This window comes from Perna viridis, chromosome 12 (assembly GCF_037379345.1).
Source record: "Perna viridis isolate PV_CMFRI_1.1 ecotype Kerala chromosome 12, ASM3737934v1, whole genome shotgun sequence".
NCBI lineage: Eukaryota > Metazoa > Mollusca > Bivalvia > Mytilida > Mytilidae > Perna > Perna viridis.
This window is the reverse complement of record NC_142456.1, coordinates 26058987-26074394: the sequence shown is the minus strand read 5'-3', so window position 1 is coordinate 26074394 and position 15408 is coordinate 26058987. Positions and strand designations below refer to the sequence as shown.

The following is a 15408-nucleotide window of genomic DNA, read 5'->3' as shown; positions in this document are numbered from 1 at the left end:
TTTTTATGAGCAACTCGGCAGGTATTTCTAGAAAAGCAGAGGACGCTTAGCCTACCGGTGGGAACCAAGGTTATAGCGGTAATCAAAAGAATGTTATTCAGGGACAAAGACCAGACATGGAAAGCAGACATACACAACAAAGAACATAAAGTAACTGAGAAACACGTGATCTTGATCCTAGTTATTATGAAGCGAAAAATTATTCCTGTGAGTTTATTTAAATCAAGGGTAATTTTGTATCTACTGATTGATTAGTACAGAGACTTTAATTGAACATGCTTTATGATGTATTTATTTGATGTATTTCCTAGACGTGTTACAATGCAATTTGAAGGGAGTATTTTCGGTCATTTGAGTATAAATATATTTTAAAATATAACGTACTTCGTAGACGTGTTAAATACTTTTCATAGAAAATATTAATCTATCAGTATTACTTGTTGATATTAATGTTACAGACTTTACGTATAACAGAAAATAATTGTTTTAACAATTCAGAGATAATAATGATTATATATTGTGTAACCTTGACGTTTGAAGACGTCACTCGAAAGTGAGAAACACTGAAAACACACACACGCGCGCGCGCACACGCAAAACACGCACAGAGGAAAAGCCAAATCAATAATAGTAAAAATAAAATAAAATAAAATAAATATATCAATCAATAAAATAAAAAAACAGCAAAACAAAACAATCAGAAAAGAAAAAATGTTGAAACGAGCCAAAACTTCCGCTAATTTTGCCACATTTTATGAAGTAAAGTTCTAATGCTATATATAAATCTTATAACTCGTGCTTTTTGTCTGCATGTTACGTAACTGGGCATGTGTCGGTGTGAAATCATCACATGCAGATTGGCGATTAAGGTTCAATTTGCATGTAAGTAATTGTTTATCATGTATTTTAAACGTTACATTTCGTGACATTCACAATTGGTTCATGTCTGTTGAGTCAGCACTACACAACAGAGTTATTCCTTTAATTAAATCATCAACTCAGTTAATAATTTTCATATTGACATCGTAATACACAAATATAACAGAAATGATTACTCTTCAGTCAGTTGTCTTTTGATTCCAACCTTGGGAAAGGAATCTGACCATGCTATCAATAGAAAATTTAAAAATAGTATAATAATAATAATAATAGTATAAGAAAAGTTTTAAAAAAAGTTCAGTTTTTTAGTTACTGTTGATTTATGCATGTTAAGTTCATAAAATATACAATCGTAATTTACAAGACGTCTCTTTATCTGTCAGAACGAATAGAAATCAAATAGTTATGTCACATTTCTGTCTTGTTATTGCCCATATATCCTATTATTAGCTCCATTCAGTGACGGAAATCGAGTTACGTCGGCGTAAATCTAAAGACTTTGTGACTTCGAAATGAATTAAAGAAAGTGATAAATGACGGAGGTTATAGTATAAGCCATTCTAACAGAAGAAAAACTCTTAATATTGTCTTTAATGCATTTAAATACAGCAACAAAATCAATTAACAGTTTGTAATTTCACCATTTAGAAGATAGAAAAGCTTTTTAGTTTTAAATATTGGAATCAATTTACATTGTGATTACACATTCATGCTAGGAATAACCGATGTTAAACATAACTTTAGCATTTTGAACGTGATGAATCACACTCCATCGTTTGCCAAACGGATGATATTAACGCTGACCTGTTTATTTATTTGAAACAGAAAATGCGAAAAGGGGATTTTAATGGGCTGGAATGTACTAAAGTGTGTCATTATATGGTTATACTGTATTCGGTTGCTTTTTAAAACATTTTTTCTGAACAACGTGGGTCCATGCGTGTCCTTGCATGGTTTTCGTCACAACCTTGTTCTTTTTATATGTCATATAGACTTTTGCTATGGAATCTTCAAAACAAACAAAAAAATTTTTTAGAAATATGATGCATAAAATAAAATGGAATGTCCATTAATCTCTCCGTTTGTTTGCCTTTGTCTTTAATCTCGATGTTTTGTCCGTAAAAAGACGAATTAGGTAAAAGAGTAATCTAGGGAACAAAGGTTATAGCAGTAATCAAAAGAATGTAATTCAGGGACAAAACAGACATACACAACAAAGAACATAAAGTAACTAAAATCATACATAAAAAGTAACAAAAGCAAATGAGCTACTCGGACTCCACTAAAAACTGGGAGCATGGACCAGATGCACCGGTAGGGTAAGCGTCCTCTGCTTTTCTCGAAACACCAGCCGAGTTGCTCATAAAAAGTCCGGGGGTAGACAAACGAGGAAAGGAAAACTATGACCCGTTAAATAAATCAGTTTTCATGGTGCACATGGATACACCATAACGATTCACGAGTTCATGATGACGACCATAATATTTCTGTAGTGATGACTTCAATCTTGTAGCAACATAACCCTGTTCCAGAAGCCTATCTGTTAGAGTTCTAGCGTGATACGAAAAGTCTGCGTAGTTTCGGCAAGCTCTGGCATAACGTATGAATTGTGATATGAACACTCCATACGCAGGTGCTGAAGTAATGTTGCCACAGATGAAAGGAAAATTGACAATTTTAAATGAAAAGTCATTACGTTTGTCAATAGTTTCCCTTTACCATCGATTTCTAAGTGTAGGTCAAGATATGAGGCTGACGCCACAAACCAATCGATGGATTTGCTCATACTTATTTTGAGTTTCTTTTCTTCAAAGGTATTAATTTCATGTTTACCTTTTATTTTACACTTTTTTTGTAAATTAGCTCCTTTATATAGATTAGAAAAGGGTTTCTCTTCTTGACAACAAATTTTACTGTTTTATATGTGTCTGTGATACGGCGTAGTACTTCTTTGGTAGACTACACTTTAGCACAAGTTGTCAACAGGGAAGTGCGAATGGTGTAAGCAAAGTTTGAAGGAAGTATTTGCAATCTTAATTAGCAAGACGTATATGAATGCTACGATGTACATTACACGAATAGTCAACTAATTTAAATTCACTGTTAAATCAAGCGTTAAGAAAATGTGTATAATAGACCCTTTTGTGCTAACGTTGGGATAGTCGATGAGCATGCGTAGAGCATGCTGAATATACACTTCATAGTGAGGAAAATTCTTTTGTTCTACTCAAGCTGTACCTCGCGGAAGTGTAGATTGAGCATGCATACCACAAAAGGGCCTATACAATTAGTATTACATCAATGCTGACACAATTGTTACAAATGACAAATATGGTGGATATGGTTTATCTAAAATACATGTTTGCCTGTATTTTGATGTGACGTATGATTGTAAATCGAGGGAATTCTCGTTGACCACAGAACAAATCAATTAATCAATCAAACAATCAATCAATTCATCCATCAATCAGTCAAATAAACAGGTCAACTCGGCATTTTCCAATCTCATCACAGCATAAAAACTAAATTTCATCGTACTATCCTTCGCTGCAGTTAAGGTTGTACTGTTTAAAATGTATTAACTTATTTGAAACAATCTGGTTGATATATATAACGGTACATGAGAATATGTATGGAGGTCAGATCTTTGCTGCTTCGTAATTATTTCCCAATACACCCCTGGTTTTAATCACTGGAACATGTTATTTATGAATATTAACGTGTTCATGTATATCAAACCTTGTTTTAAAACGCGCCATCCTATACTGATCCTTATAGTCCACGGTTATGCAATAACTTGTAAAATACACGTCATGATACTCAATTATCTTCCATCTTTCTTAGTTTATATGTGGTTTGATGGTATTAAAAAGCCTGTTGTTATTTTTTTACGTCATCATTCAACATTATTGTCATCTCCCACATCTCTCATTAATATTACTTGTTGCTACATTATGTAATGTGTTTATAACTGTTTGGTCAAGACAGATAGATCGTTTATTCTCTACATGCAACGATGTCTAAGTAATGATGCATGGAATGTATGCTTCATAGACGGTAAGCATTTCTTACTATTTGAAATTCGGACGTAACAATGTATATGTCCGGATTTAAGTAATTAATAAGTGAATATTAAGTCAACCAAAACGACAAAATGAATATACCGTTTTTTTTTAAATAGAATTTATGTTAATTCTGCCAATAATTTATAAAATTCTTTTAAATAAATTAAAAAATAAAACAAATATTGAACAATTATGGTACCAAGTCTATAGATGACTTTAACATGTTCCATTTACGTCTATTCTAGTGAAAACTGGTTTAATGTTTTATATTACATACTCAAGGAAAGGCTGTCGGATGAGAAGGCTTCGAGAACGGTAAAAGTTATTTGGAAATACTCCCTGCACTTAAAAGAAATAATAAAACTGAAACGCATCTATAACACATTTATCATTTTGATATTGTTTTTTGTAGTAATTGAATAAAGTTTCTGTTTCACTGGCCTCCATTGCAATGTCTTAGGTATTACGCCTGTTTACCGAGTTTATCTCTATATCTATTGAAGATTTTTTGCGAAACGAACATGAATGTGAAAGTCATCTATTGTTTACCATCTTGTTATCGTCTATGTTTCTATTCTTTAAACAGGTTTGATTTTGAAAAGTGTTTGAATTACTCTTTGTTCGGTCTGTACAGGTTTCTCTGTACATGTGCAATTAGTTTTAGGAGGAAATTTGTAACGTTTTAATTTTACATAAAAAACTAACTATAATTACAAACACAACAATTCCACCATTCCTCAATTATAAAATCCAAAATCTTACTTTTTATTTGAGGTATTAATAAACTAGGTAAGTGTTGGTGAGAAATCGGTCCTGATTATTTTAGTATTTAAACTCATCGTCAATTGGAAGATTGTCAAATATTTTAAACACTTATTCAGTGTTTGTTAATTGCATTTATTGTAATCATTGCCAAAGTGTGCAAAGTTTTATCGGTTTAACTAGTCGCATAATTGAGAAATCGGCAGTATCATTTTTATTTAATTTACTCAGTAGGTTGTTTCGCCATGTTAGTAGGTTATTTTGCTATTTTAACTACTGAACCGGAAGCTGATATTGATTAGTATTTGCGTATTTAGTGTGTTGGTGTGTTTGTGTGTGTGGTATGACTAAATCAAATTGCATTAAGGAGGTTTGTAGATTCGTACTAGCTGATGTCATATGTGAATTACGGTATAATTTTTATATTTCAATTTTAATTTTCAAAGCTATTATTTTCATTTATTGTGTAAACTGTTATTTAATTTTATGTAATTCATTATTGCTATTTTCAACTGAACAATTAAGTATTGAAAATCCGTTGCTTTAGGATTGTCATATATCTGTATTTAGAAAGATTTGCAAGTCCTCGAAAATCGGCTTTATCACACGGCCCGATACGGGATTTGATTACGAAGAGTGATACTTCTATAAAAGCAATGCATTTTAGACCCATTGAAGTCACTGACACGAAACTCTACACTTTCTATTTCCAAACTTTATTACTGCCATTTCAAAAATAAATGAGTAAGTTTCGTTCATAGTGCACAAATGTACAAGACATGGCGGTGTTTAGTCGCAAATGTAAAAAAAATATACCAGTTGTGACAAACATTCTATTTAATGGGGATTTCAAACCCTTTGTTTCCTATTTTCATGCTTTTCTGCAACAGTTTAGAACATTTTGATGAATGCTTCCCTGAAAGATTTAAAAGTTTGATAATACAAACACGCGACACTGGACCTTCTTTGGTCGTCATATATGGAAATAAATTAATGTTTTCCCTTTCGAACTTTCAACAAACAATAATTGTAAACAAAATTATCCATAAACACAGTATTTATCATTATTTAAAAACTTCAACTCGATTACAATTTACATAAATCGATAGTTTAAAGAATACTTGTTTATTATCATGCAAGCTCAAAATGGCTATAAAACAAGTGCAAATGCAGTTAGATTGCGGTAATTCCCGAACTCCGCTGTGTGATTTTAAAATCATTTGGTTTGTTTAGGCTGCAGTTGCTAATACTATTAAATACAGATTTATGGTATTGCACTCTAAATATCTTTCAAACAGCAGGTAAAATATCACGGAACAAAGACGTGTATTAAGTGGTTAAAATGTTCCATAACCTAGTAAATCCCAAGTATTTTTTTTAAATGCAATTAAAGAAATTACTTTTTACTATATTTAAAATTGCAGTGTGCTCCATGTAGCTTATTATATATATATGTGATCGTTCTGTTTGCCTTACGAGCAATCGAGATTGAATATATCAAATTCCGTTGAATTATTCCTATATGAACAATTTGTCTTTTCGAGATTTATGGCAAATACTTTACATGTATACATTGTCTTTTATCAATTTTTGATGCGCAAGAGCTCGTGCCCTTTTTGATTTATTCTCTTTAGAATAATGCATATCAATCCAATTAAAACCATCTCTGTGTTTGAATACTGGGAAGTAGGCAATAAATTAAAAGAACAAATTGAATATCAGTTTAATAGAAGGGACGTACGTTGTCAACATGACCTGCTACATGTACTTGTTACATTTGATACGTATACTCATGAAGTCTAAGAATAATACAATCCAGGGCAGTGCGCGTAAATTGTATTAACACACCTATAGAGGCGTCTACATTGTTATATTTAAAATAAAAGAACAAAGATAGGAACCAATACAATAGTAAATAGTATAAACGCGTATTTATAGTTGTTAGTATACGCGTATATAATACAAATATATGCGTATAAAACAAATATATATGCGTATATCTTGATAATATACGCGTATATATAGAAAAAAAAACCAATACATGTATATCTGGTTTAAATATATGCGTATATCTTACAATTATACGCGGATATGAAAAAATAAAGCGTGTATATATTATTAAAAAGATACGAGGATATAACAAAAAAATGTACTTGTATATTTTGATAATATGCCCGTATATATATATATATGCGTATGACATGGCCAATGACATGGAAAACTTCTCATACCTGTCACACGTACTTGATGTTGCTATTAAGTATTGGTTATACGATGGTTAAGCAGTGTCACTATCTTAACAAAGAATCTTCCGAGACAGAGCATTTCTTCTTCATATCCAACGACAAATTTAGTCTACACTTCTTTCTCGAGTATTCTTTGATAATCAATAATTGATGATTAAAAAGGAACTAACATTGAGATGTTAAAATAGTTCACTGTGGAGAAAATTCTTCTGAAAAAGAAACACCCACTGTAAATCTAATCTTGCATTTAGCATGTAGTGCTAGAGTAATCAAGGGAACCAAGGTTATAGCGGTAATCAAAAGAATGTAATCCAGGGACAAACACCAGACATAGAAAACAGACAACACAACAAAGAACATATAGAAGATGGTTTGATTGAGGTAAATAATTAGTATTTCTTTTATAAGAAACTTGCATTTCGTTTTCAAAATGCTTTGTATACTTTTATTGATACACAAATTTGCTGCATTTTATTTTTGTGACATATCAAAGCAGGAGTGGATCCAAATACAGTTTAGCGGATAGGCTTGAATGAAATAAAAGACCGAACGAAGCGATGCCTGACAATCTTTGGGGTAAAATTTGTGAAAAATCAAGATTGCATTTTCCTCCAAATTAGGGGGGCACACACTTAGTCCGCTCCTAATGAATCAGCCCACGTATAGGGCCAGATTCGGGGATGTTGACAAGAATGGCATTACATTCTAATTTTTACACCTTTCCCAAGTATAGCTTGAAATCAATAGATTTTTCCAAAAGAGTGTGATTCAACCACGGCACTACCTGGATCTACCACTTCATGTGAACCATTTAACTTGCAAATGTTCGGGGATACCAAATTGAATGTGTGTTTGATTTCGTTAATGGCATATTCTGTTGTAATTACAGACTAAAATTTATTTTCCAGTTTTAATTTAATAAGATTTCACATGATTGAGGCGGATTTCAAACAGTCCTTATTTGTTTGCAAAAATTTAAATTTAGCGAAATATATTAAAACGTAGTGAAATGTTGCCTAATTTATGGAAATTTATAAAGGTTTAAGGAATTTATTAGTGAAAATTAGCAGATATGAAGGGAATTTTTATGGAGAATTACAATGTAGCACATTTTCGCAAAACTCGATATAGGTCATATTCTTGAAATACTCCAGGAATGGGCTGAATAAAAACTAATACGAGTTCCGCTCTCCTGGAAAGTTCGAATCAATGATATCCTCATCAACAACCAAAGCGGCATAGGAATAAGTGAAACAACATGCCAAAGGTACATTTTTGGAGCTTGAAGGTTTAAAAACTGTGGTACATGAAAACAATTCAACGACACGAAACAAAAGAAGTAAACAAAATGGAATGATAAGGTGTACAAATAAAGATGCGAAATAATTAATTATTTAACAGGATACTTATTTATGGCGAATTTTGTAATGGAGGGGATGAGAGGTTTCTCCTTGAAACACGAGTACAGCATGTTGAAATTTACAATATATATTATGGGTATTATGTTTTGTATTTAAATAATCAATGAGTCTATACCACTTCTGGTAGACCTAAGGTCCCAGGGAATATTCACCAACCCAGTGGTCAGACTTATCTGACCCCGAAATATATCAGATTTTATTTATCATATTTAATATCAATTTTACAAATTTCGAAATACTTAAAACACTGAAGCTTCATTCCACATGGTGGAACTCCTCGAAGATGAATTCGGATTCAAATCTCGATAGTTTTGGTTTGAGAACATTTTGTATACAAATAAATTTTGAATATCCTACAAACTTGATTCGCATGCTGCTGAGGCGAGTTAACTCTTACGAACACGAGTAAACAGTATAGAAATTTACAATATATAACATTGTTATTTTTTGTATTGTATATATATATACAAAAAATAACAATGTTATATAAACGTCTCAGAATGTGACGACTCTATTCGCTACACTGCTCCATCGGATCAAATTGATAAGGGAATATAAAGTAAACGTATAGAAAGGTCTGAAAAATTCCCAACGATATTAGACCTGTCAAATTTGCGATGCTAATGTTTGGTCGTTCCCTCCGCGGGACTCGAACTCGTACCGCTGTGACATCTATGGCAACACCGCCTGCACAAAGTCCAGCGCCCTAGACCATTCGGCCAGCTAGGCTATATAAACATATAGCTTCCGTTGCCCGGGTCATTCCTCCTCGTAGGGTTAATCTAGGGCTGTAACTTAGTACACGATGTATGGTAATACAGGACAGTTCATTTAGGTGTTATTATGTAGGATAGAGGATCAAATTAATGGTGCATGTCACAACAAATCAATATTATACAAACGTCTCATAATGTGACGACTCTATTCGCTACACTGCTCCATCGGATCAAATTGATACAGGGAAGATAAAGTAAACGTATAGAAAGGTCTGAAAAATTCCCAACGATGTTAGAACTGTCAAATTTGCGATGCAAATATTTGGTCGTTCCCTCCGCGGGACTCGAACTCGTACCGCTGTGACATATATATATATTATTTAACTTTTCTGTAATCTTTTCCGACGGATTTCGTTGTTTTTAAAAAAAAAAAAAAAAAAAAAAAAAAAAAAAAAAAAAAAAAAAAAAAAAAAGAAAAAAGCCAAGAAAACAAAACAAACAAAACAAACAAAAACAACAAAAAACAAAAACAACAACACATGCACAAACAGAAACAAACATACAAACAAACAAAAAAACACTTTCACTCTAATTATTGATCATCTGATTTGATTCTGTTTATTATTTCTGATGAGTTTATTCTAAAAATGGTTCAAGATACGCGAAAAGTAGTCGGAATACTCGATTTTCAATTTTGTTTCATTATTTTCTGTAATTTACGCACCAGCATTTTATCACGGTCCCGTGAATACACTGACTACAGTGAGTAAATGTCTAATTCAAACTGTAGGAGATTTGACAGCCAAAAAAAAAAGATGTTTAAAGTTACCAGTGGCATTTTCATCATATTTATTATTAGCTATTTTAACAATACGTTAGGAAATGAGTTTTCTGTGTTACGATTTCTATATAGCTTTGCATGTGCAATCATATTGGGGGTCAAAGGCAGATAACTAAATTCAAAATTTTCATAAACGAAACTTAGGAACAGACTCTTGTTTGATTTATATCATCATCAATCAATGAAGATTTCTATTTGGCTACTGAAATTCTCAATAAATATTTAATCGGACTTTTGAACATTCTGAACGCTTTACTGAAAACGAGGACATTAGTGAAATGCACTGACTTAACACTGATTCAATGTGTGTTCTGTGCATTTTGGCTGTTTTAGTAACTTCATGTCCTACTAGTGAGTCAAATCCCAGCAAATTTTTTTTTTCCTCATTTATTTAAGACAAGAACTTTGCCAACGAACCATTAATAAATATTTCTTGATTTAAAATGTTTACTGCATTAGCGCAATGTTAAGTATACAGACGAAACATGAGAAAAACGGGATTTTATTCAGCAACCTTATTCGTTTCTACAAATCTATTGATATTGTTAAACGTCTGATGGCAAAAAAAAATCGCTGACCTGTACTTTCACTCTTGTAAGTCTGACTTTACAGCTAAGTTTATGCAAATGGAAGAACATCATTTGGCCAGATCTTTTGATCTCAGTTTCCGCCATATAGATGACGTAATTTCTTTGAATAATCCTAGTTTCGAAGATTTCATACATCGAATCTATTCCGCAGAAATCAAATTGAAGGACACTACAGACAAAATGAAGCCAGCCTTACGTCTTGACCTACACATAGAGATTGATGGTAAAGGAAGACTCATGACAAAACTATACGACAAACGGGATGACTGCTCATTTAGTAGTCAAGTTTCTTTTTATTTCATCTCTCTTGCATCAGTGTATGAAGCTCCTAAATCGTGCCAAAGCTTGTTGTTACTGGGCAGACTTTATGTACCGTGTTCAAATTCTTACAATAAGGCTTCTAAAACAGGGTTATGTTGCTACAATTTGAAGTCATCACTACAGAATTTCGAAGTTTTATGGTCGTCATGAAATCGTGGATCGTTACTGTGCATCCATCTGCACCATGATAACCGATTGTTCACCGTGTCATAGTTTTCCTTTCTGCTTTCTTCTACTCACACTATATATCCTCTCAAGGATTTTGAGAACAAGCGTGGATAAAATTTATGGTGAAAGTGGAAGAATCAAACGAATTAGAAGAAAAGCAAAATCACCATGGATCCACAACTTCGTTTTAAGTAGTGGTCAAGTAAGAATCATACAAATTCTGTAAAAGGTGAGATACATAAAAATGCTACATATTTTTGTTGTTGTTATTAAGTTGGTTTATAGGTCTATATGATGAAATGTATGATAATTCATTCTTATATGCCTGCCCTTGGAAGATAATACACACGTTTCTAATATATTTTAGTGCCATTTATATTATTATCTCCCTTAATTTTGAATTCTACAGTACAACCTGTATAATTTTTATCTCCTATGAACAAGGCTTACATGAAAAGTCACATGTTACTTTCGGTTTACTATAACATTTTAAACAAAACATCAAAAAGAAAAATATTTAGGCATTCCAAACAGAAATCACATTTTGAATGATTTTTATGTGGAGTGCTACTTAAGAGACATTAACCGAACAAATCTAAAACTACACTGGGAAAGACCAAATATATACTCTACATTTAAACTGCAAAACAAAAATGAATAAATCAAAATATCGCGTTTTGAATGCACCGAAAAAGTGATCGTTATCGTTCGTATTACACGTTTTAATTTGCCGTACAAAATTCATCATGTCATTTCGAAATAGATAAGTTCAAGACAGTATGTGTGGATATCTTGAGAAATTACAGCTTTGATATAAGTTGATAGCTAAAGGAAATTACCACGGTTATAAATTGCAATTTTCTGCCTGTACGAGTAATTCGATGAATATCTGCCTCGCTGCCAATGTAATTAGTTATAATTTGTTCTTAGACACCGTTCGCTACAGTATCAACGTATAAAATTTATTTCTTCAACTCAATGTTTCGTAATAATCTATCGATAAGGAAGTGAAAGAAAACAAGTATCAATAATTCTTTTAAGTTTTAGGTGTCAATCTCATGCAGTGTGGAAGCACAAATTAATAATAGACCAAACGCATAAGATCAAGGCTTTGAATAAATCTTATATGTTACAAAACCAAAGATGATTATAAAATTTGTATTAGAGGCTGATTCTTCAAATGTAAAATGTCCAATTCAGAATTGTCCGGTACGGAAAACAGAAAAAAATAATGAGGATATTGTCCTCTATAAATGATATGTTTGCGTTATTACGCAAAGTTTCGTATATAAACATCAAACGTGTAACATCAACTAGACGAAAGGTATGAAAATTCATCTCATGATACTTGTAACTTCTTTTAAATATTATTATGAAAAAAAAATAATGAGAAACACAATGAGAAAAGAATCATCAAATTTAGATGAAAAACTAAACATTATACAATGGTAAAACACAAATTTTCTCCCCTTTTGACCTTTTTGCTTAAACCGTAGGGGCCACAAACCCAAAATGAAATAGGAACTATTCTTTAGTGATTAGTAACATCATAGTAACATTGCGTAACACCACAAAAAAAAATCCAAAAAACAAAAACAAAAAAACAAAAACAAAAACAAAAAACAACAAAAAAACAACAAAAAAAACCCCAAAAAAACCAGCCGTATAAATGTGCATCAGTCAGTCATCATCTCTAGTTAAACGTGTAACTGATATTTTTTTACGATACAGTACTTGTTTGACATTTATGATTATATTTTGAATGTGTCTTCTCTTCTCATATCCAATCAAGTTTTGATCACTAATCCGTTTTCGCTTATACTTGATACAACAACACCAATTTCGATAAACAAAATTAACAAAACTAATTTCTTACCACATTTTTCTCTGAATAAATGTGAAGAAACTTTCATGTGTTGCTGCAATAGACACATCAGTGCCAATATGTCGGAACAAATAATCATAAACAAGCACTTTACACAGTAATAACAGTTGACAGATATTTTGTTTTTCATCCATTTTGTTGTTACGAAAGTACGCTATGAACTCGAAAAAAAAACTCCGCTGTAACAAAATAATAACTATAAAAAAATTAAAAAAAATAAATAAAAAACGTTTTGTTCAAAGTACTGCACAGAGGGAATATTATCAAATTTAATATTTCTGGTAAAGTCTACGCTAAATGCCACCTCTTTATGCGAAGTAGGGCAGTACTTCGGACACAGCAACGCGGATTTGTAATAAATATTTTGTACATTATAATTATATAGTGTATGTATGTCTACATTAATTCCATAATGTTATTCCTCTTTCTAAATGTAAATTAAGGGAATGAATTAACACGGTCTTTGATTGAAATAATCCTTTCTTTTAAATTTGAACATGGAAAAGTTTTTGTTGTTACTGCTGTTTCTTCATATGTTTACACGTAGTTTACTTCTATTGTGTTATATATGATAGATGACCATAATAATGATACATGATGTAAAATTGATTCTTAGACCATTTTATATTTATATATCAAGCGTATTTTTTGTAAAAATCAAGCAAAATGGGAGAAATCAGAAATATGCATTTCAAAAATCCACCTTTTAAGAAAATTTCACTCAAGGACGCTTGCACTTTTATTTGATCTTTGCATCACTGGATTTGTCCAGAAATTTTTCAATATAATGTTAGAAAAATATAGGTTTTTGACATAGATATCTGCCCTTGAAATGTTGGTTGTTAGTACATTTCATTGACATATTACTTATTTTCCAAAGTAATAAAGAAATTCAAGTCTCTCTTATTTGATTCTGATGGTTCAGATAGTTCAATTAAACGTTCAAAATGGTGAATTTGTTCATACCATGTTTCACCCACTGACTGATTCTTACAGAGACTGACACTGAAATATTTATGTGTGTTATGATGAATTATATGTGTATTATTTTTCCTTGATACTTGTGTGGTTTGAGTTTCTGTTTGTGCTTTATACTTCATATTCTTTTTGACGTCTCGTTATTTCCATTTTAACATTTATATGCTTGTTATGACAAAGATGCGTTCTATGCTTTGTGATTATTCGAAATGTGGGGAAGAGTGGTAGAAATGTTTGACTTCTACATTTTATGTATAATAATTTTTTTGTACTCAATAATTTATTTATCAGAGTAATTTTTGTGCAATATTTCAGAAGCACTTAAAGACAATGCCATCAAATACGAATGGGGAATTTCCAAGACCAAGACTTATTTTCAGATCTTGCCTTCATGACGCTTTGTTTAATGCTATAGAGAAATGACTTTGTCAGCTGCCTTTGGACGTTTTCAGACTTATTCAAATATTTCTACCTTTTATCTGTCACAATTTAATAGAAAACAAACGTGTTGTCATTTCCACATTGACATTTTTTAATTATTCTTTTTGTGCATGAAACAAATTGACTTACGGAGATATAACTGCATATACACTGCAGCCTACAGAATTTTAATTGACGATAAGCCTAGAAGTGTAATATAAATGTCATTTCAAATAAATATTTAGGTGCAAAAATTTTTGAGAATATTAATGGTTACATCAAGAACTTTTTTTCATACACCACTTGAAAAATCAGACAGGATACGTATCACCTTAAAAGTTTAATTTCAGATATAGAATCACACAATCAAGCATTGATTTAACAAGTTGGTTGGAAATGTTCATGTGTTGAACGATTGAACTATAATTTTTTGTCAAAATATTCTTCTTGCACTCATCTGTACAAGAATGACTTGTCAGCCAATGTGGATATTCAATACATTTTTAATATTAACTTTTTATTTTCTAATATCAGAAAACTATGCCTTAGTATTAGCATAAACCTGTAATTAAAAACAAGTCTGTGGAATTAGAAATTCATTTTTATTACAATGAATTCATTTTTATATTAGATATATATTGATTCTAACTTGAACTAAATTTTTAATGTTGAAAAAGATAGTTTTTTTTATATGGAGAATTCATACATTAAAATTTTAGTTTTTGACATTTTTTATAAATAAACAAAATCAATTTTCTTATAATAAAATTCCTTTTTATATTTTCGAATATTGTTGTCAATTGAATTTGAATTTTTTTTTAATATCAACATTGAATTTTTAAAAAAATCAGAAAATAATTTTTTTTCTGTATAAAATATAGCTTTTTGTACACTTTGGCTCACTATACACAATAAAAAATATTCTTGTAATGTAGAACCATCACCATGCAGTGCTTATCCGTCTTGAATAACATGAAATACATTGTATATTGCTGATTGTTTTGTCCAATACTGGAATCTTTTGAAAAAAAAATCAAAGTGAAGAAAAGAACCACCAGTAAATAAATTCTCTATTATAATAGCATAAACAAACATGTAAATTGAGATTCATGCATG

General features: G+C 31.4%; 1 protein-coding gene and 1 long non-coding RNA gene across 5 annotated transcripts in view; both read left to right on the top strand.

Annotated features, from left to right (window-relative positions):
* Positions 1-809: 809 nt before the first annotated feature.
* Positions 810-15408, top strand: part of LOC148601832 (uncharacterized) — a 28527-nt gene continuing 13928 nt past the window's right edge. Inside the window, exons 1-2 of one of the 4 annotated variants that reach the window (XM_088555100.1) lie at positions 3779-3936; positions 4227-4259. Coding sequence is in view for 2 of the 4 variants with exons in the window: in XM_088555097.1 (XP_088411223.1) it covers positions 828-882 (55 nt within the window). In the remaining 2 variants the exon portion in view is untranslated. Of the gene's footprint in view, positions 883-3755; positions 3937-4226; positions 4260-15408 lie in introns of those variants that run through there. The other 3 variants (XM_088555097.1, XM_088555098.1, XM_088555099.1) reach the window with 3 other exon arrangements.
* On the top strand, positions 4275-14466 carry LOC148601833 (uncharacterized). The gene is made up of 2 exons (XR_015917086.1): positions 4275-5117; positions 14188-14466. It is a non-coding gene; the product is annotated as an uncharacterized LOC148601833 (long non-coding RNA).